The sequence below is a fragment of the Amblyomma mixtum genome, chromosome 2 (genome assembly GCF_055824585.1).
Source record: "Amblyomma mixtum isolate Tamu chromosome 2, ASM5582458v1, whole genome shotgun sequence".
Classification (NCBI taxonomy): domain Eukaryota; kingdom Metazoa; phylum Arthropoda; class Arachnida; order Ixodida; family Ixodidae; genus Amblyomma; species Amblyomma mixtum.
The window spans coordinates 274,543,530-274,570,836 of NC_143013.1; the positions used below are offsets into that span (position 1 = coordinate 274,543,530).

At 47.1% G+C, this 27,307-nt stretch overlaps 1 protein-coding gene across 7 annotated transcripts in view; it reads left to right on the forward strand.

Annotated features, from left to right (window-relative positions):
* Positions 1 to 10,274: 10,274 nt before the first annotated feature.
* Positions 10,275 to 27,307, forward strand: part of LOC149364050 (uncharacterized) — a 49,426-nt gene continuing 32,393 nt past the window's right edge. For all 7 annotated transcript variants that reach the window (XM_089574034.1, XM_089574037.1, XM_089574038.1 and 4 more), the window contains exons 1-3: positions 10,275 to 10,700; positions 12,649 to 12,808; positions 16,066 to 16,229. In XM_089574034.1, the coding sequence (XP_089430160.1) occupies positions 10,683 to 10,700; positions 12,649 to 12,808; positions 16,066 to 16,229 (342 nt within the window). In that variant the 5' untranslated portion in view covers positions 10,275 to 10,682. The remainder of the gene's footprint in view (positions 10,701 to 12,648; positions 12,809 to 16,065; positions 16,230 to 27,307) is intronic.

Genomic DNA, 27,307 nt, shown 5'->3' on the forward strand with positions numbered 1-27,307 from the left:
CGCTGGGTCCCACTAGGTAGACTTATCAACACGCCGAGTATGCAGTGCTGCTGTCAGTTGACCAGCTTGCTAGTTAATACGTCTCAGCTGCTCTGATGCCCGCCACCGGCTGCAGCACTAAACCAATAAAAACGCTCTTTTATCTCAAGGATTCTATTTAAAGAAATTACTAACCCTCTTCGGAGAAGTGCACTGTATTGTTGTGCAGAGTTACAGCTCATATGTACTGCTACCGCTGGTGGTTGACGAGAGCTACACGGTCGATTTTTTCTGACATCATATCGCAAGTCCAGCTACATGGCAGCAATTACCAAAGTATACTTTGGTAATTATTCTCCACGATGCTTCTCTTTACTGATAAATAAATGCATATACCTCACCGGCAGAGCTCGCTTCCGGGTAAGTGATATAGGAGGATATTCGTAAACAGCCGAGTTTCCTATGCATTCTTTAGGGCTACAGTGCAAAAGACGGGGACGAAAGAGGTGGTGCATTAATACACGCCTGAAAGAACATCTGCATTCATTAGAATGACTAAGGCCACTAATTTAGCTGACCATTGCCGAAATTACAAATCTTATTTCCTTTCATTACGTTCGATGTAAAGACGTTAGTCTGTCGTCAGTTTGGACCGACCTCTCCGATAAATAGCTGAGTACCCAGCTGTACATGCGGCCTCCGATTTCAGCAGCTTCCAAGGCGTCCAAAATGGACATTTGTGTTACGCCTTCGTAGGCGCCCTTGATACCCAAAAACAGCGCCGCGGTCAATCTTTTCTGATTTTTTTGGTGCTGCACGGACGTAAAAACAAACAAAAAGTAGAGTGGTGAAATAAATATTTCATCCAGCTCGACTAACCTTCAAAATAAAACAAAATATACTCTTCAGCACTGCTTGAGCACTCTAAAGCATAGTCAACACTTTTTAGTTTAAACCGGCTCTTATAACTTACGTAGCATCCCACAATGCTGTCCAAAGAGAGTACAGTTAGAATTCACACTCGCACAACTCACAGCATTCAGCGCAAGAACCAACCGCAACAGGTTACTACACTCCTCCGTAAAACACTCTCCGAGGCATGTTGGTTCATAGCTGGCAAGAATTAAAGCGCAACAAAACGGCACAAAGCAGGAGAAAAAACGTCAGGACAGGTCCTGTCGTTTTTCTCCTACTTTGTGCCGTCTTGTTGCGCTTTAATTCCTGCTGCTACACTCCTCAGAATGGCAAATCTAGCAGGAAGACTCTTTATGACCAGGCATTGTTTCTATTGGTTTTCAGATTCCTAGCGAAGCACTGCCATTGGCTCTTCGCTTCGAGGGATGAGTTACTGCAGTCTTGGCATACAGCAGATGTTCCTTTGTATTAATGCGCCGCTATTTCGGCGTTCAGAAAAGGCTACGCTCCAGAAGAATGAGATGCGTTTATTACGCAAAGTGGAAAGAAATTCTACCTTCCGACAGCCAAAGTAAGGGGTACGTTCTTTGTGCGAGTAAATACGGAAGTCGGCCACAAATGCAAGTCAGCCCCTAACCCAGAAACTCCAGCCAGTAAGCTCAAAATGTTTTGAAAACGTCTTTTCAGTGTCCAAACAAAAGTCCAAAGTAGGATCGGTTTATTTGCTCCTAAAGATTTGTTTTGCTCGTATATTGTACTAGGTGTTTCATAGACGGTTCCTCGGAGGAGGCGGCTATCGCCATGGCAATGGCCAGCACCAAAGCAGTCACCATAATTAGCGACTCCAAGGTGGCTATCAACAATTTTGCGCGGGGTATGATCTCCCAGGAGGCAGAACGAATCCTAAGAGATTAAGACTGGGACCAAAGAGAGTTGGAACTAATATGGGTGCCGGCACACTCGGGGAACAGGGGAAACGAGTTGGCTCACAGTATAGCTCGAGGTTATGTCAGCCGAGCAGTGAGCCGGGTTGAGTCCCCAAATTTCACGAGAGATGCATTCATATCATTTCACGAATACACCAATCAGTTTAAACTGGAAAGGAGGATCTATCCGCCACCAGACAAAAAGCTCGACAAAAGCCAGGAGGTAACGTGGCGTCGGCTCCAGACGCGAGCCTTCTTTAGCCCGTCGAGACTAGCACACATGTATCCAACACAATACAACGCTACTTGCACACAATGCGGCGAGATAGCCGGATATGACCACATTTTATGGAGCTGCAAAAAGGCTCCGCCACCGGCGGACCTACTACCAGTCCCTTCTCTAGAGCGGTGGGAGGCTATACTGGCCAGTTCAGACCCGTTGACGCAAGTCCGGGCCACTTAGTGGGCTCACAAGGTCGCCAAGAGCCATGGGCTCGAAGCCACCTAGTATAATGCCCACTAGGGCTCAGTGCTGACAATAAACGTTTTCCATTCCAATCGTATGGCGAGAAATAATGCCCGCTTTAGCTGCGCATGCTTTGCCCTCACTGGGTCGGTGGCCGGGCGCATGTGCTCATCGTATGCGCCACACGCGCTGAAAGATGCCACTTCGTGGGTGGGCGACCACAACAACCGAGATTGTTTAAGTGATTAGTGGGATGTCCTCGATGATATTCTGCAGAGTACTACGTGATCTTCTTTAGTCAAGTGAATATACAATCACCTTCGCTCTGAGACCCTGGTTCGCCGCACCTGTGTAGTCTTCTCACCTTCCCGAGGACGCGAAATAGCGTGCTTGTTTCATTTGCATTTGGTCGGAACTTGACTGAAAGCGTCAACTACTGGGTGTTTCACCTAAGATTACAGCTAATACGTGCTAACTAGCAGGTTGGTTAACTAATATTGAATAGTTAACTTTTTAATTACTATTGTTAGGCTCCTTAATTACTGAAAGGCGTGCAGCCCACTGTAGGTAATACCCAAATCAGCCTTTAGAATTTCGAAAACGCGGTTACCTCAGCTCTGCGGCCGAACAAGGCTACATCGCGCCAAAATTAGAGATGTGAAGGCCTGAAAAAAACACAGCAATTTTGGAAAAAAAAAAACGGTTTTTTTTCGTTTTTTTCAGACGAGGAAAAATGGAAAAAAAATCTAAAATTTCACAACGCAATTTCAAGGTTTTATGATTGCTTGCTTTTAGTTTAGGTTTTTGCTTTGAAAACTATTAAAGCGTGCATCGTTCAACGATTGAAGAATAGTCGACATCGCCGGTCCCAGGTAGTGCTTTTAAAACATTCGTGCTGCGAGTGCGCGGGTTGAAGGCCAGGTCACATATAAGATCCAGGCTTGACTTAAAAACACAGTAATACTTGACGCACGGCTGAAGTAGAACAAAATAGCTGAAAATTGTACAGAGCTACACACATGGCATAAATAACATAGGCTGCTGTGCACGTAAGCGTTTTAGCCAAATACAAGCCTAGCTTCTTCATTTCCAACGTAGCAGAGTACAGGACATTCACAGGAATTCGGTCCAGGACAGGGGTCTTCAGCGAAGCACGTGGCCCCATCTACCTGGTGGCAAGGCCTTTGCGCCAACCAGCCGCTAACTCGTCTGGCTTGCCGACTGCTGCAGATACCACCATCATCCGCCAGCTGTGAACGAAACTTGTCCCGTTTCGGAAACGTCCATACAAGGATTCGCAGCAGGCTTTCAGGGAAACACGTTCGAAAGCTTCTGTATATGTAGTCGAACGTAGCTGTGTACACAACTTCAATCGATGCTGCTGCGCGTAGTGCCGCATCCAGCGACAGTGACTCTGAGTCCGATATGGAGTGACTTGTAGATCAGTTTTCATGTTCCTTTTCTCGGTGCAATGGAACAAGAAGTTTGTTCCACAAATATGAAATTTGTATCTCCATATTCGCCTGAAGAGCAAATCATCATTTATCTTCTCGGTGCAACAGAACAAGAAGTTCGTTTCACAATATGACATCTATAACTGCATATTGGACTGAACTTCGAAGCATTATTATTGATCATTGTGCTGTTGCAAATAAATCTGTTTTTGTCACGTTTCGCAAAATTTCCAATTTTTCATGAAAAAAAAACCCTGAAAAAAACGGTTTTTTTTTCATGCCATTCAAAATTTCTTGAAATTTTACATCTCTAGCCAAAATACGTCTGCTTTCGAGAAGCCTCCAGGCAAAGCAACCTGTCCAGAGCGCGTAACTCGTCCAAGCAGCCGATATCTGTTGGGTCGCAGCGCCGCGGGTAACCCAGCTGTTGAATACTGGACATTGTGAAAATAAAAACAGTATTTTCTACCCACAGCCCTGCCTTCCTTTATGCATAGATCCTGCTGGGATAGATCTCGTGCAGTTGCGGAGAGTCATTCTATGGCCTTCCTTCAAAATTACTTTAACACTAAAGAAGTCTGAGCTCTTTGACCATCTCATTCGGCCCCCAAGTTGACTTTAGGTTCTCATGTCCACTACTGCCGCCAGCGGTAGCGCAGTGGTTATGGCGCTCAACTGCTGAACCGAAAGACGCGGGTTCGATCCCGGCCGCGGCGGTCGCACTTCGATGGAGGCGAAATTCTAGAGCTCCGAGTACTGAGCGATGTCAGCGCACGTTGAAGAAACCCAGGTGGTCGAAATATTCTGAAGCCCTCCACTGCGGTGTCCCCATAGCCTGAGTCGCTTTGGGAGGTCCCCCCCATAAGCCAAGCTAAGCCAGATATGTTCACTCATGTTTTCTAATTTTGGCGAAAATAAATATTTTTCCGCTACGCTTACACATAACGAGGGCGCTAGTGGCGCCAGTTTGTCGACATACGCAGTGAATCTTCAGTGAGTGTTCAGGGCATATTCAAATCTTCCTACATTCGGATTGTTAACCTCCTGCTGTCGCTCACTTCTAGACAGCATTCTTTATGACTTTAAAGAGAATTTTCAGACTTCTTTACCACTTCAGAGATTCTACGTACAAAAGTTAGCGCAGAAACGAGACAATCACAAGAAAGGTGAACAAAGTGGGACAAGGTGGACAAGGTGTACTTGTCCACCTTTCTTGTGATTGTCCCGTTTTTGCGCTAACTTTTGTACGTAGAACTATGCACCAACTAGCCCAGTAACAAGTGTTACTAGAGGACTTCAGAGATATATGAATTGGCTTTTTTTAAGCCTCTGGGAGGTTTTTTTTTTAGTTGGGTGGTTTCCTTGTAGGTTCCTTAGAGACGTGTTGATCTCATTTCGTGCTACTAGAGCATGATGTAATATTTTGAGGATAGCAAACCGTTATTTTGTGTGCATGTGGCGGCGCATTACACGCAAATTCCTCTTGCCTTCCACTTCTTTTAGATAAGCACGCGTCCTATCGATTCGAGCCAGCATCGAAAAGAGGAATTCGGAGGGAGGTCGGTGGCAACAGCTTATGAAAGCGACAGTTCCCGGTATGTGAGATTATAAAGGTTGCAGTAGTCTTCTGTATCACATCAAATGTCACGGCTCTACGCGAGTGCCCGTTTTTGTCACGATCATGTGTCGACATTATTTGGCAAAGATATCGCCAGCACGCAGCCTTGGAGCTTCCTTTCATCTTATAGAGGCAAACACCATTTTTATCAGCCCGAGTTATCACCGGAAGGAAAGAGAAAGTCGAGACGATAAGTCAGCAACTTAACAAAGACCTATGCCTTAATGTGAGGGCAGCAAGAGAGCCACTCTCCTAGGTGCATCATAGCTACCGCAACTCTGTGGGCGTATATATTTCGGTCACAATTTTATGTCACCCTCGTTTGTTCATTATTTCACCCGCGCGAAGCTTTGAAGGTCCTTCTTATTTCATTGACTGAGATAAGCTCATGTCTTATCGGTACGAGTTATCACCGAAACGGAAAGTCGAGGCGGTGAGGTTGTCAGTGTAGCCTAACAGAGATCTGTGTCGAAATGTGAGGTGACAAAAAGAGATGGTCCCCTTGGCAGATATGGCAGTAATTGAATTACTGTAATGAAATTGAGCCATTTATTTACTTTTCTCGGTACTTTGTAATGTAATTGATATGACTGACGCCAGACGTGGACGACGAAGGAAGAACTTCTATTGAAAAGCGCGCAGCAATATATAGGCCCGGGCGTCGTGATAACGCAGCACTGAATGATGTTTCCCAAGACCGCAGTGACGTCACAGCACAGAGTCACGCTATCAACTGTAATGAATTCTTTTTTCTGGTCTAGTAACTTAGTAACGTAATAAATTACCTTGCGGCAGTAATTTCGGAGTAAAAGTAACTAATCACTTGTAAAACTACTTCCATTGAAAAGCGCTACTACTCTTGGGGTCTGCCAATTAAGGTTTGTTTTCTTTAGTGCCCAACCGGGCCCAGGAACAACGCGCGACAAGTGCGTATACTAATGTGCCTCCGAGACCACCGGTGTCATCTATTGTCGGCACGTTGCCCGTGCCTATTGTATGGGTAGGCGGGAGTTTTTGGGATTCACAAAGGTAACGTGGTCGGAGTCGGACAAGGAAAGAGGAGGCCAGAGGCGCGGTTACGTATAGGAAAACAAGGAAGTAATTCATACAGGGCATTTACAGCTTGTTAAAATCGAGACGTGGCGGTCGGAGCCCAAGGAGACATCCTGCCTCCTTTCTTGAGTCACGTCACACACACTATCATGCTGACACAGCGTTGCTGTCCGGTGGCCACGGCGTGCGCCTGCTCTCTGCCCTTTCAGTCTGTCAGCACTGAGCCCCAGCCAGAGCCCCAGCTCGAGTCCTCCGGGCAAAGGGTTCTCTGAATGTCCGCTTTGAAGCGCCAGCGCCCGGCTTCATCACCCTCCCGCTCGCCGCAAGAGGGAGGTGATAAAGCAGGGAGAGAGAGGGGGGGGGGGGGGGGTAGTGGACTTCTTTGACCCTGACAGCTCCCACGAAGATATTGCACCGCACGGAAGATCGCTCCGAAGTGGACTCATATCTCACTTCCCTATGGAACCGTCGACGTGCTGTGATACGCCGATGGAAAAAGCAAAAATTGCACCGTTGTCTCCGTCGCCACATCCAGCCCCTCACTCAAGAAGCCCAAGACTACGCGGCCCAACTTTGCGCCAATTACTGGATGGATCTAGGCGAAAAAGCTCGAAATTTTATTCACACTCGTAAAGCATGGGCCCTTCTTCGCTCACTTCTGGGCCCAAGGAACCAGTCAACTCTTTCCGGGAGCGTATGCACACCTTCAGCGAGCTGACGAAAGCCTATGGGCTGAGCGCCAGCTCTACTCCCGCCCCACACCTCCCAGGATAACTACCGCCAGCTCCTCTGGAGAAGCCTCCAGACCCGCGCCCTACCATCCCCATATATGTCCTCTCTTGGATCATCCCGGGAGTCTGCACCCGGGACGAAGTTGTCGTAAGTGTCCTGCTATATAACTTATGAGTCTGGACGCATACAAAGCACTACACTGGTCACAGCTCCTACAATCATTTCCGATTTCTTAGTTCATTATACCGTAAGAGCAAATGAGCTTCAAAGCGGCCCCCGAAAATTTCGCTCCAAGTTGAGCACAGCATGCAATTGGCCATACTGACGGCGGTGAGTGCAACATAGTGCTATTTGTTTATTTATTATTTTTATTTTCTATTTGTTTATTTACTTTTACATACTGCAGCCCCGCAGGCACTATTAAAGGAGTGGGCATTTGCAATTTGGAACACATCCGCGTTCATACACACACATATACATATACAGGGTGTCCACGCTAACTTTAGCCAAGGCTTTAAAAAATAAAATATTTGAGGTAGGCCAGGGAAACCACTTACATACATCTACCAGCCGGCTTGCGCATCATAGGAAATTTTTGTTTTGCAATTAATTAATTAGCAATTAAGATAATTTTTCTAACTTCGTAAATTTTGACTTTAGGCAGAAAATGCGAATAGCAAAGTTGGAGAGCACCTTGAGAAACCCCTATTCTATTTGTTTGCGGTAAAGAAAACCTCACATGTATCTTTTTTCCGAGCACCAAAGAAAGCCCGCGAAATACAAAAAAATCACGTGACTAGCGCATTCGCGCGCCCCGATTGTGCTGCTCTCAACCGTGGCTTGAGTGAACGAAATCAGCTGCTGGCAAGGCGCGACGACCTCAGGGCGCCGGCAGGCCGATATGTCAACGGTGGTTGCGGCGCCCGCGCGAGCCAGTCTACAAGCGTGACGGTGCAAGTTGTCAGCTATGGAATGGCCAAAGGTGACAAACACAAATGCGACCAGTTTTATTCGCCACTGAGAGGCAAAAGAAGATAGGCAAGTATTTTACTTATCTTCTTTTGCCTCTCGGTGGCGAATAAAACTGGTCAAATTTGTGTTTGTCACCATTGGCCATCCATGTCATAGCTCACAATGCCCGGCGCGTTCGATGCAACTGCATACATACATACATACATACATACATACATACATACATGCATGCATGCATGCATGCATGCATGCATGCATACATACATACATACATACATACATACATACATACATACATACATACATACATACATACATACATACATACATACACACACACATACACGCACACACACATACATACATACATACATACATACATACATACATACATACATACATACATACATACATACATACATACATACATACATACATACATACATACATACATACATACATACATACATACATACATACATACATACATACATACATACATACTTACATACATACATACATACATACATACATACATACATACATACATACATACATACATACATGCATACATACATACATACATACAAACATACATACATACATACATACATACATACATACATGCATACATACATACATACATACATACATACATACATACATACATACATACATACATACATACATACATACATACATACATACATACATACATACATACATACATACATACATACATACATACATACATATATTAAGTGCATACAAAGCAACTACAAAAATACGACACAAAATGCGCAATGCACAGGCATCCCCGACTTTCGATGCCACCCAGAAACTGCTGAAATGGAACTGAACGAATACCATCTGGCAGGGAGTTCCCGCTTTCGAGGGCTGGTGCGAAAAAACTGCCTTTATCTGCATCAGTGCGTGCGTAAATAGGAGGAATGTAGACTCTGGTTGCGCCTCGTTTATAACGGTTTATAAAAGGTGAACTAGGTATTCAATGTAAGGAGGCGTGGCGAATTAATCGGCGTGAATTGAGGCATTTGGTGCATCGGCGTTCCTGAAGGGGGTTCGGGATATTGCTCAAAGATAAACGAGGGTGAGAAATCTGTGCCGTAACAAAGGCAGATAAAACAAATTTCTTTCTTGTGAACAGATTTAATTATCTTTGTCTTTTTTCTCATAGGGATTCTATACAATGCAGCCATACTCAATAACTAGTTGCGTGAGCGTTGTGTATTTAAAACTTTACGTTCTCCGTATGAACTGGGCTGAAGATGCACGACGGCCACGTATACAAGTGCGGAACGATTGGATCGCCGAGATCTACATGCGAATGCAATGCAAAAATGCAGAGTACAGGGACAATGTTTGTTTCTCCGGAGCTTCGTTGATTCCCGAATGATTATTCCATTTCTGGTGTACATCTGCCAGTTTAAAAGCACTGCTCTCATCCGTCCCCGGAAGATGCGAAAGCAAATGTGCGGTTTTGTTGCTTCCAGGTCACGGTACCAACAAAAGAACAATGGTGCGGGTTTCCTGAAAAAAAGAAAGGACCTTCTCCAATTAAGTTTTTATTCAAGCACTAAATTTCATATCTATATATCTACGTTGTGACCTCTTGGAAGAAAAAGTTACGGAAATGAAGTTTTTTGTTGAACCGGGAACTTCGATTGCTAAAGGTGCATGCGGTGGACCTAAGAAGAGTGCCGAAGCACGCTGCGTGCACACAGAAACGAGTGCACTAGCCCAGCTTCAGGCTGTTGGCAGGTACAATTTGCTTGCTTTCTGTTTCCTTTTCTTCTTTCCATTCACAACGGAATAGCCCGATTGTCGTGCCAAACTTCTGTATTGAAGCGCAGCCAAAAAGAAGCTTTCGCTCGGAGCTTGGCGGCGCGACGGTGGGACCGCCGACCAGGGTAAGCCAGCAGGTTCTTTAAAAACAACGCCAGAGTCCCCGCGAAAACCATCGCGTACGCCCAGGAACGCACAGAGCAGTACGGACGGTAGCTACCACTGAAAACCTCTCCTACACCGACTAGAGATGATCCGCGACCGGATATGTTCTGTCTAGAGAGGAGTAGGGGGACATAGACTCCATGAAAGAGGTTTCAGGGGCGGGTTGGGGTGGCGTTCCCTTCCTAGCGGTGGGCTCCTCTTCTAGGCCGGATGCCAGGCGGTCGGCCGACAGTGTCTTTCGGCGACCTCTTCGGCCCGCCACCGTGACGTAGGGTCGATTCATAACACGCGCCACGCTAAGGAGCGCGCGCGCATGCGCATCACACTCCGCGGGGCTAACTCCGCCCCGCCTCGTTTTCCTCCGCCCCTGATAGCCAGTCCCCTGTTACCCCTGCTTCGGTGCACGACGCAAGTGCCACCTCCCTCGCGTGAAGGGATCGCCGCCGTTATCAGAGGGTGCGCGCCGCACAGATATATAAAACCCTATCGCCATTGGAATGGGCAGCAGTCGACGCCGGTAGCGAACTTGGCACCAATGAACGAGACAGCCCTCCGGCCACTAGCAGCCACTTGGAAATACCGATTGGGAACATCGGAACATGTTGCTCTTCGGTCCGGTAACGTGCTTTGCCGTTTCAACAGCTGCTGTTGATAGAGTTTACGGAGTTGCGGAGCGTCAGGCGCACGCTCGGTGACCTAGTTTTCGAATGTCGCGCAGCATGTGTGCTTCTAGCCTTCGAACACATTCGCACGATCACTGTAGCGGTTTAAATGTATCCGCGTGCGCAACACCATGTGATAGGCTATACGCAATCGTACTGACAGGGGCACCATTAAAATACGCGTGCACGCAAATTTTCCTCGTGGATTACCTTCTTTCACTTTGTGATGCTCATGAATGCCAAACTCTTGTAGTCTAACGAATTTAAAGTTCCGCTCAATGATTTTCGTTTTAAAAAACGTCTATTTCTGGCGATCTTATCAGTGTATTGCCGCAAGGACACAACTGCGTCCTCAGGACGTCGTGAGAATCTATTTCTGAGGACTTTGCGTCGTCCTGAGTTTGTCCTCTACTGATTTTCAGCAAGTCCTCACCTGGTCCGGTTTTTCGGCCTCAACGTCCTCAGAAAATCTTCAGAATTGCCGTGGAGGACCCTTTTTGTCGGTTTTCAGGACGTGAGGTGATGATATGGCGCAGAGAACGCCCGTTATCATTTGCTTATTTACTGTGGGCATGCGTTCACAAGAACTGTGAACCGGCTTTATTTTCCTTCTTTCATGCTGGATTCTAACAAAAACTAATTTCGCAGAAGTTGGGCCACGGTTAGCAGGGCTGACTTGTTTCATTGCCACCTTTGTCAGTGTCCATGAGTGTTGTTTGCGCAGTTTGTTTCATACATTGATGTCTATAGCTCTCTCTGGACTTCAATTTTACCGCCTCAATGGCAAAAAGCCGCCGCGGTGGCTCAATGGTTATGGTGCTCGGCTGCTGACCCGAAAGAAGCCGGTTCGATCCCGGCCGCGGCCGTCTAATTTCGATGGAGGCGAAATTTAGAGGCCCGTGGGCTGTGCGACGTCAGTGCACGTTAAGCAACCCCAGTTGGTCGAAATTTCCTCATCCCTTCACTACGGCGTCTCTCATAGCCTGAGTCGCTTTCGGACATTAAAGCCCATAAGCCAAACTAACCTCAATGGTAAAGTCACTGAGACAAGTAAACTAATGTGGGTCAAAGTTTAAATCCAGCCCCACCAGAGACACAAATCCTGGTTAAAAACCTAATGTATTTTAATATATGTCCTGAAGACATATATTTCTTGAATCAGAGTTATTCTCTTTATTATGTCACTATGGCATACAAATTAATTTTAATTAAACTTGCAGTTTTATGTAATCAGAGCTGCGTGTACGAGATAAAGCAGACTTGATTTCACTGCAATGCCATAATACTGTTCTGCGAGAGGACGTTTGTAGGACATTTGTGAAATTTTCATCCTCGCGCCGTCCTACAGCATACACACGTAGGACATCGTCTTCACGTTTGGACATGATGCACTCAAGGGGCCTCGAGGACGTCCTGTTTGGGATGAGGACGTTTGTACCATTTGAGAGTGCTCTCAGGATGTTTGGTTTTGTCTGGGACACATGACATCACCGCACTTGATAGTTCAATTCTAAGTAGAAAGCAGGTGTGTTTGCAACTAGCTTTCACTGCTTTACTTTATTGCCTTTTATGGCGCTGTATTTTCTCATGCAACGAGCCAACAAAGCGCAGTACATGTAATTATTCACGTTACGTGTCCCTGTAAAAGTTTTTAACTGCCATCGCGTGTATTCTATAAATAATATTTTCCAGCAGAAATGTATCGCATAAGGAAAACTGCGTTCCCTCCCTGTTGTCGTAATGAATGTCACTAGAAGGAGTCACTTCCAGGCAAAATGTGGTGCTTATGAAATACTGCCTTTTATTACACTGAACGAATGTGACTGAAAGGGTGGCTTGCTCTGCCTTACACTAATGATTTGCCAGGCTGCATATTAATTAATTCCTCATTTTGTAATTCCAGGTTAAGCCGTTGAGAACAGTTACTAAAATAGAATGGACATTTTTTGCCTTTTCATCATTAAGCCTTTTGGTGTCATTGGGCTTCACGGTGGAGCGACTGGTAACCCTGCCAAAGAACTCGGATGATTACACTTTTGCAATCATGTTGTGCTTCACCTCAAGTAAGTTGTCCAATTCGATGTACTGCATCAGATAATGCTGTCGTCGTATTTGAGACAGAGTTTTGCTAAATGCATTTCTAGAATTTTTAATCGGCGCATTTATCACCCTTCGAGGTGTTTCTATTTGGCGGAGCCATGAGAGAACAGCACAGCGTCAAACAGCACAGGGGAAAATCAACACACGTCAAAACAGCACAGGTCAAGAACAACACGCGTCAAAAACAGTACGTCGGACAAAACAGCACATTGGAATACGGCGCAGCGCTGCTGGATGGGAGAACTATTATAGCCATAACACCGCAAACGGTAAATCACAGCACATACGTCACCGGCCTTTGGAGTTAGTGAATGCTCGTTTCAGGAACTCAATAAGGAACAGGGTTGGAAAATATTCACGATCTCAAATTTCCACTTTTTTCTGGTTGGTAATGGAATGAATAACGCTGAAGAAGTTGTTCTGGAAACGCCAGTTCTGCGGGTTGACCATCATGATGCTGAATTCTTGTAAATACACCCGACGTAGTGCTTAGGGTGTACCAGAAGCTCATATTCTTCAAATTTCTCACTGTCGGCAATCGAATCTTCAGCAATTTTTTTCTCGAGAGAGCTGCAGAGCCTTCATACACTGAAAATATCCAGTATGCGATGCTTACTTTTAAAGATAGCAGGATTTCCCGAGCCGACATTTTCAGTTTTTTTTTTCTAGTGTTCAATCAGCAAGTTGCACATTGGTTGTCTGAGGCTGACCGGCGGTTACTTTACTTTGATAAATTTGATACACAGCTTACCTGAAAATTCATGCGTCAGCATGCATTTGTTGAGTGTAATTTTATAGTAAAACTCTTTTTTCGCTTCGAAGAAAATTATCTCCAAACATCAATTTTCGCACCATTTGACCAAACCTACTTTTATCGTTTAGAGGCTAATTGTGTGAAAACGTCTGTTTTCCACAAATTTGACCGTTTAGCTCAGGATCCACAAAAAACACCTAACAAATGCATACCTAACATAACAAACACAGGTGGGAGTTTACTCAAGCAGAGCTGTAGAATAAATGCACGGAATTTCGTTTCACAGAATGTTTATTGCCTCTCAATTTTGATTTGATTAAAAATGTACATTCGAGATAGTAATTTCAGTGTTTGCGCAAACATGTGTGTGTTGCTTCCTTAAAGTGGTCTACTTAATTAAGGAACATACGGCCAACGTCGTGAAACCCGGCGGCAGCAACAGCTGCACTCTCTAATTCCGGTAAAATACGTACTGCATCCATCAGTGCAATTCAACTGCGCTGCCACAGGGGCCCCGTGGTTGTAAGGCAAATAACGCAGCGCTCATATGCACTGATCACGTGGGCGAGAGAAACAGCGCGCAAGCTATCTAGATTCCAACTCCATTCTAACTAGCCCGAGTCTAACTTAAGTTAGTTTTTCATTTTTGTTTATTTCGCATGTTAGGCTGCCGTAGGCTTCAATAATTAAGCATACCTTAGGCTATCTGCAACTGCTCTGTGTGTCGGGACCAAAATATAGAATAGAATTATTTCGTGCAGTGGCGATCATTTCAGTAAAAGGAAGCTCGGTTCAATATTCGAATTCTGTGGCATAAAACTAAGATTCTTTCTTTCTTTATTTCATTTTATTTTCTCACAACAGAGAAAAAAGGAGCAGGAGCTAAAGGCTCATAGCCTGACAGAGGCTCCTGCCCCAGGTAGCACAATTCGGCATTTCAGTGCACACTTAATAAAAAGAAAAGATAGACAGGGAAACAGCTCTCAATTACAAAAAACACATTTGAACATATAAATATTTCAACACATAAAAGTGAACATATACATACGGGATTAGACAACACTTAGTAGAATTTAAGGGAAAAAAGAAACGCTAAATGCACATCTCGGCACTCTGCAAAACTCATGTAATTGTAAACACACACACACACACACAGATTACAGACACATAGCACACCGTACTCTGATAATATATATACACCTTGATTACACCGAAAATTAATGAATGCAACAATGTCTTATTGAAGAAAAGAAATGGGTTTTTTTTTAAAATACGATTTGACATATTTCTTAAACTCCGGTTTTTCGAATTTAATTTCTTCTCCTATGTAATAATGCTGTAATAATGTTGTAGATTAGACATCTATTGTCCTCTACACACTTTCGCTCGTCTTTTATTTTCTTTGTTGCAGCTCTTACGTGCCATTCTGATACTTCCCAATTTCATAACCCTTGCTATAGAACTGTGCGAAACAGAAAAAGAAAAGGATAATACATCTATCTGAATTCGAACCAGAGACGCGCTAGGCTTTTCGATGCCATGGAGCGCTCGGCCATCGCTGCAACCTCTCGCTGTCCCTGTGTTAACTGGTAGCCTCTCTCGCTATGCTTTGGACGTCGTCATCGCCGCGAATTTTAGCTATGGCAGCTGAAAAGCGGACGAGGGCTATTGGACCAAACCAAGAAAATAGATCACTGAAGCCAAGCAAGCAAGGAGTGCGTGCGTAGCCCTTAGTTCCGCCATATGCACCGTTCAAGCTACGCTGTTCCTCAAGGAATGAGCCTGCCCTGTTTCTCGATGAACAGCGAAACGAGCACTCGCTATGGGGCAGAACCTATGGGGCAGAAACGTGGTGGCTAACAAATAGTTAAGGGCAACGCAGCGAGCTATGGAAAGAAGAATTATGGGTGTAACGTTAAGAGATCGGAAGCTGGCGGAGTGGGTGAGAGAACAAACGCGCGTTAATGACATCCTAGTCGAAATCAAAGAGGAAGAAGTGGGCTTGGGCAGGGCATGTAATGCGAAGGCAAGATAACCGCTGGTCCTTAAGGGTAACGGAGTTGATTCCAAGAGAAGGCAAGCGTAACAGGGGGCGGCAGAAAGTTAGGTGGGCGGATAAGATTATGAAATTTGCGGGAATACGGTGGTCGCAACTGGCGAAGGACAGGGTTAATTGGAGAGACATGGGAGAGGCCTTTGCCCTGCAGTGGGCGTAGTCAGGCTGATGATGATGACGATGTTTTGTCGACATGCTGTTTTTTTCTTGTGTTGTTTTGTCGCTTGCCGTTTCTTTCTTGTGCTGCTTTGTCGCCATGCTGTTTTGACGTGTGCTGTTCTGCCTCAGTGTAGCCAGCGTAAGAATGCATTAATAATTTTTTATGGATTTAAGTGCAGGTGCTTTTGATCCTAGTGCGTTTAGTGTGCGCTTGTTAGTGTTTTATGTCGTTTCTTTTTTTTTTCTTCCAGTATTCTGTTTCTTCTACGTTGTACATGGCATGCTCAAGGAAAGATACCAAGAGATTGCTGTCTTCATGGCGAGCATTGTCCTCCTCACCATCTATCTCATCATCAATGTTGTCTCTGACGTGATCTCTGGACAAGGAGCTGGTGAATCATTCATTCAAAAAGTGGTAAATACACTCAGCTATACATAAAGCATTCATAAAAGTATTATCATCAAGATCAGGGGCGCGGAGGGGCTCGTAGGATATATTTTTCAGTCAATCAATACTTTAGTACTTTCTTTGATGCTTTACTACGGAAACAGGTTAGAAGGTAGCGGGTTCCACAGTCAGACTGCATCTGGTGGGCAGCCCGAAAAATGCAATCATAAATGTTCTGGATAGTCGTAAAAGAAGAAAACAGTCACTGCGACCACAGAAAGCATGAAGGAGAGATGATTTTTGTGTGTGTGTGTGTGCACGGTTGTGCAAATTGGAAACAGAACTTGAGTAATGATTTAAGATAGAAAGAAGGAAAATGTTACTGAAGGTTTAGCATTGTTAAGCACGAAATATTGCTCGAAAGCACGTATTTTTGCACTTTTAGTCGTAGACACCACCGCAACATACCTCAATGCGCGAATGAGGTGTTCATTGTCCCAGGGGAGCTAGCTAGTTATGTGCCTTTCCTTTCCCCGCAATCAACAGAATTGAAACCTTGGGCTGGTTTTGAGAAAAGGAAAGGCACATAACTGTTCGCGCCGCAGGTGAAAGTTGGGCGACGCTCTGCAATGCACAGCGCGAGTATGTGCTGCAGTTTAACACGAGGCGTGTGCGGCTGCGGCGATAGCCTTGTACAACCATTCTACTGAAAGGGTCTTTGGCAGAAACAACAGATTCACGATGCCGATCCACCATGCTTGTTTTCCAGAGGCTGTGTAATCTAACTGAAAATAACATATCTAAGGGTTGAGCAGAGAGTGGCAGAGTGCAGTCAGATATCGTACAGAATGCGGCGTCAAATTGTCTTTTATTGCAAAAGCAATACTACGCTCACGAACGGCCTAACGCGTAGCGGCAGCCGGTAGCCACGTTTGACCTTTAGAATGACCTCTGACGTCATACCAGGGTGAGAGATGGGCTACCAAGTCGAGTCGTCGCGCAGCGGCGGCCGGTAGCCATGCCATGCCGGTAGAAGTCATGTCATGCCTAGTGACGACATAGCGTGACGTCATACAAGGGTCAAAGATGTGCTACCAAGTCCAGTCGTCGCGCAGCGGCGGCCGGCAGCCACGCGTGACCTGTAGACGCGGCGTACTGCGTTCCTTCTTTAGACGCGGCGCGGCGTTCCTTCCGTTAGAGGCGCTGCGCTCGCTTTCGCAACCTACGAGGCTTAACTAAAGCTAAGCCCCGCCAATTTTTTTTTTCAATCTCTGTCGCATGATGTCTCAAAGGAATATTTCATCTAAAGAATTGTATGTCCAGACCGAGTTTTATCCGGAGTGGCACTCATTCTTAGCGCTGTATAGTTCATTGCCTTTTTTCTAGTTCTTTGTTGCTTACATGTGTCGTATTATGATGTATTAGCTATGTAATAAGGGAGTAATTACTCATTGGCATCCACCTGTGCGCAGCCATACGGCTACAAAGGAAAGCTATACAGCTTTCTCAGAAACTTCGTAGTTAAAGAAAAATTCGTCCTGGTCCGGGGCTCGAACCCGGGACCACCGCTTCACCGGAGCAGTCGCTCTACCAATTGAGCTAACCGGGACGGCAAGCTTATTGTAGGGCGAGAGCGAATTGATCAATAGCTCGAAGTGGGAACGGTGTTGGTCAAATGTTTAGGGGAATCCCCCAACGTGGAGTAGATTTGTAATAAGGGAGTAATTACTCATTGGCATCCACCTGAGCGCAGCCATACGGCTACAAAGGAAAGCTATACAGCTTTCTCAGAAACTTCGTAGTTAAAGAAAAATTCGTCCTGGTCCGGGGCTCGAACCCGGGACCACCGCTTCACCTGAGCAGTCGCTCTACCAATTGAGCTAACCGGGACTTTTTTTTTTCTTCAACATGGTATTTATTACAGTGATGTAATGTTCTATGTACATGAACTATATACAAGCCATTATGAAAAAAAGTGTTAAACAATACATATTGAAAAGACCATGCACTAGAAAAGGGGCAATGCGGAGCACATCACTAATAGTGAGCGCCACTCCGGTTCGTACTCAGTCTGGGCATACACGTCTCTTAGATGAACAACCATTCGACTGAAGTGATCCTTTGTAGACACAAAAGGTTCACAGTGTCTGTCCATCATGAGGGTTTTCCAGAGGCTGTGCAGTCCAATCAGAAAGAACATGTCCAGGGGTTTATCAACAAATGGCAGCGCAGTGAGATAGCGAACAGAATGTGGAGTCAGATGAATTCTTTCTTTAAATGTGCGTTGCAGGATATCCCAGAAAATTACTGCATCTTTGCAACTGATGAAACAATGCTCAAATTATTTCTGGTTCATCACAAAGGCGGCAATTAAATGTAGACACAAAAATGCCCTTTTTCTCTTACCATGTTCTAACGGGCAACGTACCGGTGTGTAACTTAAAGAAACAGGTCTTTGTACACGGCGAGACTGGCATCTTACGTACTCTTTTGAGTACGTCATGCCCCGGTAAACCAAAATTCAGAGAGTGGTACATGGGCGGAGGGAAGAGCATACTAATCAAATCCTTGTACAACTTTTTCCTCGACACTAAAAAAAAGAACTCAGGAGAAAAACGAACAAGTAGGAAACGGACATACAAATACACCTTTTGCATTATGCCCCTCAAACACGGGCGGTCACAAACATTGGAAGACACAATGAGGTTGGATAAAACACGAACTAAATTTGTTTGCAGGAATGAACGTACTATTGGGTGTGTAGTGTCACGGAAAAACATGAAACATGACACTACATACAGGTGAACTAGACCAAGGCCGCCAGCGCTTACAGGCCGAAAAAGGCTATCACGCCTCATGGATTCAAAAGACGAATCCCACACAAAGGTAGCGAAAACCCTGTGAAAACGCTGGATAGGAAGTCTTGCGCAATGAATAATTTGCAGTACATAATATATTTTAGTGGCGAGAAACAGATTACAGGCGGTCGCCCTGCCAAAAATTGAGAGGCCATGGGGGACAAACGTTTGAGCATAGCGCTGAAGAGTTGACACGCGGTCTTTCCAATAATGTGCGCTATGCTTATAGGCACTCAAAGGGACGCCAAGGTACTTTGGTGGCCTGCATGTCCATGTTATACCAGCATATTCAGCAGGTGTTATTAGGATCGGGTGAGCGTGGTCGGGTCGGAGAAGGGACGAGGAAGGCGGGAGACGGGGTTACGAGTAAGAAAACGAAGAAAACTTTATACAGGCTATTTACATGATTACAGAAGAGAAACTGAGAGGGACTCTCAGTGGATGAGGACTGCTTCGCTAGTGGGAGAGCACACTGGAGTCCTCAAAACAACTCCCGTTAAATAACGCGCGGATTCCCCAGATCCCTGTCTGGGGAATATAGTTCGAAGGATGATGTCCAATAGCATGAGCAGACGTGGACTCCGGGGGTACCACCCACGGCTGGGCGGTGCTGGCTGTCCCGCTCCTTCGCAGCTCGGTTGATGGGAGAGGGTAGAGGCTCAGTAATCAAACACTGCTGTCTTTCACTAAGCACACCACCACTCTGTTCGTTGACCCGAGGGTCGACTCGGCCACGGAACGCCGCCATCGTCGCCGCATCTTCGGCCTTCGGCGGTCTTTGACTTTCGCCGCTGCGACCATGGTCCCACGGTCACGGAAGGTCGCTGCCTTAATCCACTTAGGCAGGAGGGAAGGCATCACAGGTCCTACAGCACCCCTCTTTGAGCTTCGCCGCTACCGCCATGTTCCCACGGTCCTCGAAGCTCGCTGCCTTAATCCACAAGGCAGGGGGGGGGGGGGGGGGGGGCATCCCAAACCCAACAGCACCCCCGCCGCCAGACAATGCGTCCGGAAGATGAGCCGCTCCTACGCAGCTCGGCTGACAGGACGTGCAAGAGGGGGCTCTCGTTTTCTCCAGGCCTCTCTTCATCGGCCGTTGATGTCCGGCTCTCGGAATTTCTCTGGAAGGCGAGTCAAACGGAACCACAAACGCCAAGCCACACACAGCAAAACAAGTGCCGTCTGCTGCCCACTCGCCCCGCCAGACCAAAACCAAAGAAAACTGATTACTCAAACTTCCCTCTAAAATCTTAAAGAAACAAAATTTTCCTGAACGAACACGAAGTGCGTAGCCGATGCACGGTTCAGGTGTTGGACCTCTTCAAAGTGTTGTCATAATGCATGACACATCAAGAAACAGAGGGAAAATTAGAATGGGTCTAGAATCGGTCGGACAAATTGAAACGATCCTCGATGTCACCCGGGCAGGCAGGAATCAACCGAGAGGGAAGACAGAGGCTTTAATTTTGCCCCAAGCTACTTGCTATTCTTAAGTGCGACAATTTCCCATGTCGTCTTCCTTTCGTTCTGCATGGCAGCAGACACGACATAAATGTGCGAAACTTGCACAACAAACTTGCAGAAGTGGCATACTGCACAACTTCATACGGCTACACAAAGTAGTATCTCTAAGAGCTCACACGAGCTACGCTACAATGTCCAAGAGCGGCTTCGCTCGCCCCTCTGCGTCAGCGGACACTAGCGTGTAACAAATGCTGCAGATAACCCTACTGCAAAGCTAAATTCGGCTGAAAAGGTAGCCTCTCTGGGAGCTCATGCCAGCTACCTAAGCTATGATGGCCGAAAGTGGCCTCGTTCGTGCTTCTATGTCAGCGGGCACTCTAACACGCAACAGTCAGCTCAAGTAAAGTTTGCGTGTCAAGCCACAAAACAAACCTGACAAGGCTAAAACTCGAAGTAATCTCGTAGCGCCCACGCGAGGGACTATGCCACATTCGCCCATGAGTTACTTCGATAGACACCTTAACTTCGGTGTACATCCGCGCCTCAGCGGGCGCTCTCACAATTCGCAGCGCAGTTAAACTTGTATACAAGTGCCTGCTGCACGGCCATTCGCATCAAATCTCAACGAAGTGATGCCGTCAAATAATAAAACATAAATAATAACGCGGGTAAGATTACAGCTCATAAAGGAAATCGCTCGCGCTACAGTGAACTGCGCATACAAAAGTTACTTAAAAGTAAGAGTCGTCAAGGCTACATTACAACAATGAAAGTAACAAAAAATGCAAAATTCCACTCAAGCACAAAAGCTCAAAACTTGGTTTGCTTTCATTTTTTTTTCTTCTACAGTTGATTAAATGAATACAAGGAAAAGCAAACAGTAAACACAAAATGTGCTTAGTGAAATGCGCCTGGAAAGAGTCTTGTGATTCATTCAAAGAATCCAGCGCTTCCTGTTCTTCAGACGCGCCCTGCGCGGTCGCGGTCGGACGGCCGGGCTACCAGTTAAGGTTTCCAAAAATTTGCGGGGCTGATTAGTTTCGCCTGTGCTAGAGCGGCGCTTCCCCTTCTCTTGGTTCCCCGCATGCTGTGTCCCCCTCCGACTCGCGGGTCCTCTGTGGCGTTCTTTTGTGCGGCGACCGTGCACCCTTCTCTCTAGCACGCCGCCCGCGTCACATGCCTTATCTCTCGATGGAGCAGGTCGTTTACGCCCTGCATGCGCACGCGTAGTCTGCTGGGCTATATTGCAAAGCTTGCGAACCCTTGAGCGCCGCGGTGGCAATTTCGACAAATTACGCCGGGTCCTCAAATGCAGAAGCCTGACCCGCGCTTTTTGCGTTCTTGCAGAGGTGTTCGGACCAGCTGTCTTCACGCGTGGCCGTCTTCCGGAAACCTCGCCGGTTGAATTTCGCTGCCCGTCAAAAGTTCGCGCGTGGTCAACAGGTGCTAAGCCGCCGGCCCTCGCCTTAGTCGGCCCATCAATTTTCAAAGGCTCATCGTTTTTGCCATTTTTGTCGCGCAGCAAAGCCGCTGGTTCTTTGCTCAGAGTGCCAGGCGACGGCTCACCTGCAGAATCACTCGCTCCCGTGACCTCTGCTGTTTCCTCTGAGCGCAACAGCTCTCTGTCCTGAATTAGGCGTTTTGGGGCGGCGTCATCAACATTCCAGACTCCAGCGACAATCTGACTGGAATCGCTCTTCATATCTAACGCTGCGCTCTTACTTGGCGCTTCAACGTTGATATCTGGTAACTCTCCGTGGCGCTCTTTCCCGGAAAGCTGTCTTTCAGTGCGGCGGCATACAAGCTCAGTACCGTATTTCTTCCGCCGAACCTCCGCCTCATTTGCCATAGCGGCCACTGTCTCAGGGCTAGAACCAGCCATGTCACTGCTCTCTTGAGCGACTCTTTCGTGCGCAGCGGACCAACCGGGGTTCGTTGGCTGGTCGCTGACGCACTGATGGGAGCGCTGCCCGCTGCCATCACTTTGACCTTTGGAGTCGACTTCTACCTTTATGCCGAAGAAGCGAAATAGGGCCCTTTTCGCTACTGCATAGCTGTCGACCTCCTCGTCGGACAGGCGCGCTAATACGCCGCCGACGTCACCAGGGAGAATGGCCACCAACATCATCGACCATTCACCCAGGTCAAGCTCCTCCTCACTACAAATTCGCTCGAAGTTTTCGAGGAAAGATCTAAAGCTCTCGCCTCTGCGGTAACTCCTCAGACGATCTCGAGCCCTTTTCCATTTTAGAAACTGCATCTTACGCATGAGCTCCTGCTGCTCTCGTTCCCGCAGTTCCTCAAGCTCAGCGCGTCTCCTACGACACTGCTCCTGCCATTCTCTCTCTTGCTCCTCTCGGAGCCTTCGTCTTTCCTGCTGCTGAAGCAGTTCTCTCTCTTCTTTCTCCTCGCGGAGTTTTCGCTTATCCTGCGCCTCTCGCTTCTCTCTCTCCTGGAGAAGCCTTCGCGTTTCTTGCTTCGCTTTTCGTTCAAAAATTGTCTCCCACGTCTCGTCTGCCTCCTCGACTGTCACCTCCTCCGCCCGTATCACATCCAAAATCGCCTCTCTCGTTTTAGCGGGGCCTACTGATATGCCCAGTTCTTCCAAAATTTCAAGGAGGTCCTCTACCTGGAACTTCTCCATCGCGGAACGCACCTCGTGCCGCTGATCCCCGCTAAAACACAAAAGCCTCAGCTTGAAGCGAATAAAACACAAAACTGCCAAATTTTCATTTCCCAGAAATCCAGAATCCCACTACTAACATCTGCCTGTGCTAGTGCGGTCTGGCGAAACGAATGGCAAACATCGGGCACTCACCCTGCCGAGATACAGCTGACGTCGTCAGTCCCGTAGCTGCCGGGGTCCGTTGGAGCCGGTGACCTGACGCGTCCATCTCTCGGTCTTCAGAAGCGTAGCTGATGCCGTCAATCACGAAGCTGCCGGGGTCCGTTGGAGCCGGTGACTTGACTTGGGCATCTCATCGAGCGATCGAGTTGTTGGGTGTAGATTCTATCTCACCGCTGGCAACCAGTTATTGGGATCGGGTGAGCGTAGTCGGGTCGGAGAAGGGACGAGGAAGGCGGGAGACGGGGTTACGAGTAAGAAAACGAAGAAAACTTTATACAGGCTATTTACATGATTACAGAAGAGAAACTGAGAGGGACTCTCAGTGGATGAGGACTGCTTCGCTAGTGGGAGAGCACACTGGAGTCCTCAAAACAACTCCCGTTAAATAACGCGCGGATTCCCCAGATCCCTGTCTGGGGAATATAGTTCGAAGGATGATGTCCAATAGCATGAGCAGACGTGGACTCCGGGGGTACCACCCACGGCTGGGCGGTGCTGGCTGTCCCGCTCCTTCGCAGCTCGGTTGATGGGAGAGGGTAGAGGCTCAGTAATCAAACACTGCTGTCTTTCACTAAGCACACCACCACTCTGTTCGTTGACCCGAGGGTCGACTCGGCCACGGAACGCCGCCATCGTCGCCGCATCTTCGGCCTTCGGCGGTCTTTGACTTTCGCCGCTGCGACCATGGTCCCACGGTCACGGAAGGTCGCTGCCTTAATCCACTTAGGCAGGAGGGAAGGCATCACAGGTCCTACAGCACCCCTCTTTGAGCCTCGCCGCTACCGCCATGTTCCCACGGTCCTCGAAGCTCGCTGCCTTAATCCACAAGGCAGGGGGGGGGCATCCCAAACCCAACAGTGTCGAACCCCAGCTACCAAACCAAAGACCGCAACTCTTAGAGCGATTAATCCGACTTCCTGACACCGAACCAAAGTACTCCGTTAAACGAATAACCTCATCGATGCTTGGCTTATCAGTACAAAAAAACGCAAGGTCATCTGCATAAGCCAATGCCTTCAGTTCGTGGCCCATTATTCGGAAACCATTGACAGCTCTACTGTTTATAACACTTATGCAAAGTGGCTCCAAGTATAATGCGAACAGGAGCGGAGACAGTGGGCACCCTTGTTTCACCGAAGACTGAATTGGGACTGGTTGCGAGAGACAGCCATTAACAATCAAGCGCGTGGTACAGGATTTGTAACAAAGGCGTATGCCAGTAGAAAGTATTGAACCGATATTGACGTGATTTAAAAGTGCAAAAAGAAATGAATGGCACACTCGATCAAGTGCTTTGGCCAGGTCAATTTGCAGCATTGCTAATTGTTCTTGAGCGTCACTGCAATACGGCAACACCGTACGCGCTACATGTAGGTTAGATTGTATTGATCGTCCCCGCAAGCCACATGTTTGATGAGGCCCAATCAAAGTAGACATTGCAAGCTGCAGCCGATTTGACAGTACTTTAGCAAAAATCTTGTAATCTACATTAGAAAGCGTGATTGGTCTGTAGCCATCTGCTCTACAGATAATTATGCTCTACAGATAATAGCGCGGAAGACGAGTACAAACGAAAAACCAAACACGAGCGCTGCTATTCTATGGATCGCAACCACCTTGCCCAGCTTTCTGTCCTTCTAAGCATTCTTTCTATGCTCCCGTGATGCACATAAAAAAAAACTTCAAGTTTACGGCTTCTCCTGAAGGCTTCCCTCCGTAGTCTGCCCACTTCGGTCTATGTGGTGAAGCCCATGGTCCAGATCCACCGAGCACACCACCCTTCAGACCCCGACCTTCGTGTCCTTACCTGAGCACTAGGGTGACTACTAAGATACGATTTCACTAGGCTCTGAACCTTCGGATGACTGCTTTCGCACTAAAAGACAGCCACATACCGCTTGCGATATCCGTTCTACGATTTCCGCATGTCACATACGGGGCTTTGCCAGCTGAGATTTATGCACGTTGGTTATATTTTACAGCCACAGCTGTTGCGGTTCGCGTCGTCGCAGTAATAGAAGTAGGAGAAGTAAGTCATAGTGGTAAGCGTAACCCCTGGGTGCGTTGCTATGGGAACATCTCGGACGATGGTTATTACCGTGAAATGAGGAAGGTACGACGCTGACTGGTTACTAGTGGAACTAACCGGAGGGTGGCTACCGAGGAAGCAGGAGTGTGTCGCGGAGGAATCCCCAACCGGACAATAGTAAAATATAAATACCGTAACAGCTGTTGCTTAATCCCGCGTTACGCAGTGGTGACTGTTCTCACATTTTTTTTCCTTTTTTTATTCCTTGTTTTCCTTAAATTTCTCAAATGCAGCCATTGCAACACGAAGGTGAAAAAATGTACCGACGATTACGTTACTTCCTAATGCGAAATTTGAGCGCAGCAAATAAGCTGTTTCACCTTTTCGATACATTGAGGCAAAGAAATCGAGCAACACATGTATGCGCTATCACAGAATTTGTTTTTTATTTTTCACACGTATTCCTTTAACAAAGACTCCACTAACAGTTCTTGACAGTCATGAAGGAAGCTTTGTGGTCGGAGAAATAGACTGATATATCTTCGACTTGGTACACCAATGCTTGATTCTCAAAGACGAGATCTATACAAGTGCCTCGCGAGGTTGTCACAGCCGTGGGACGCGTTACGAGCGAGAGGAACGGGATGTTCTCCCGCATAAGTGTTAGGAAATGGCTGTTTGTCTTTATGTCAACATTAAAGTCCCCCACTACTAACATCGGTGTGGATCGATGGACGGTTAATGCGAGTTGCAGGAAGTGCACGACGTCTTTTGTGAGTGCGGTAGGGGCGAAGTAGGCAGCTACTACCAGCAAGCCGTTGGGCAACTTTGCGGCGCACAGTTCGCCAACTTCATGTGACGTGCCAAACATTTCGACTGGTATTGCAGAGAGACCTGTGCGCAAGTAGATAGCGACTCCCGCCGCTCTGTTGTGGTCTCTGCGAGCACCACAGCAGTATAGGAAATGTATGATTTCGAGAGGCTCTTCGGGATCCATCCAGGTTTCAGCAAAGCAAAGTACAGAGGAATGGCGCAGAATGTGATCGTGGTGTACGTCCTTGGCATGTGCGGCAAGGGAGCGTACGTTAAGAATGTGGTTGTGAATGATGAATCAAGTGCTGCCAGCGAATGACGCGTCCATTGGCTGTCTGCGTGTGTTACTGTTGGAGTAGAACAAGCGTATGCCACCGGGGCAAGAAGCTTCTGCTTCCTGCTGTGGAACGAACCGACTCTCGATAAGTGAGATTTCCTCGGGGTCTAATGCGACACCATCTCCAATTTTGGAAAGCAACGTGGAGAACCTGAGATTGTTTTGTCGTACCACTTTAATGAGTGCAAAGTAGGCGAGATGGTGCCACGCGATTTCTGTGTTAAACACGTCGTCTGTTTTGACGCGCTTGAACACCTCAGCTGCACGAACGGGGGGAAGCTGACGCAGGTCCCCACACAGAATGACGTCCAACCCTCCGAAGGGCTGCAGATATTTGCAGGTGATGGAGCGGAGCCGCGAGTCGATTCTGTGTAGTATATCAGCAGACATCATGCTAACTTCGTCGATAATCACGCATCTGACATTCCTGAAAGCATAGCGGAAGGTGTTCAACTCGTTGTCCCTGAGTCCGCTGTCTGTCTTGAGGCTAAGCTTGAACGCTGCGTGCACAGTTACTCCGCCTAGTGCCACCGCCGCCTTTCCAGTTGTAGCGCAAGCCACATATGCGTTTAGATTGTATGGGCCAGCAGGGTTACAGTACCTGTTGTAGAGGTCCATGATCAGGCGCAGTACAAATGTTTTGCCGCATCCAGCCACTCCCGTGAAGAATATTTGCAGTGGTGGAGAGTTCGGAGTTGTCAGTCGGTGTAGGACTTCTCGGACGATCTCGTACTGCTCATCATTTGTCTTCCGCAT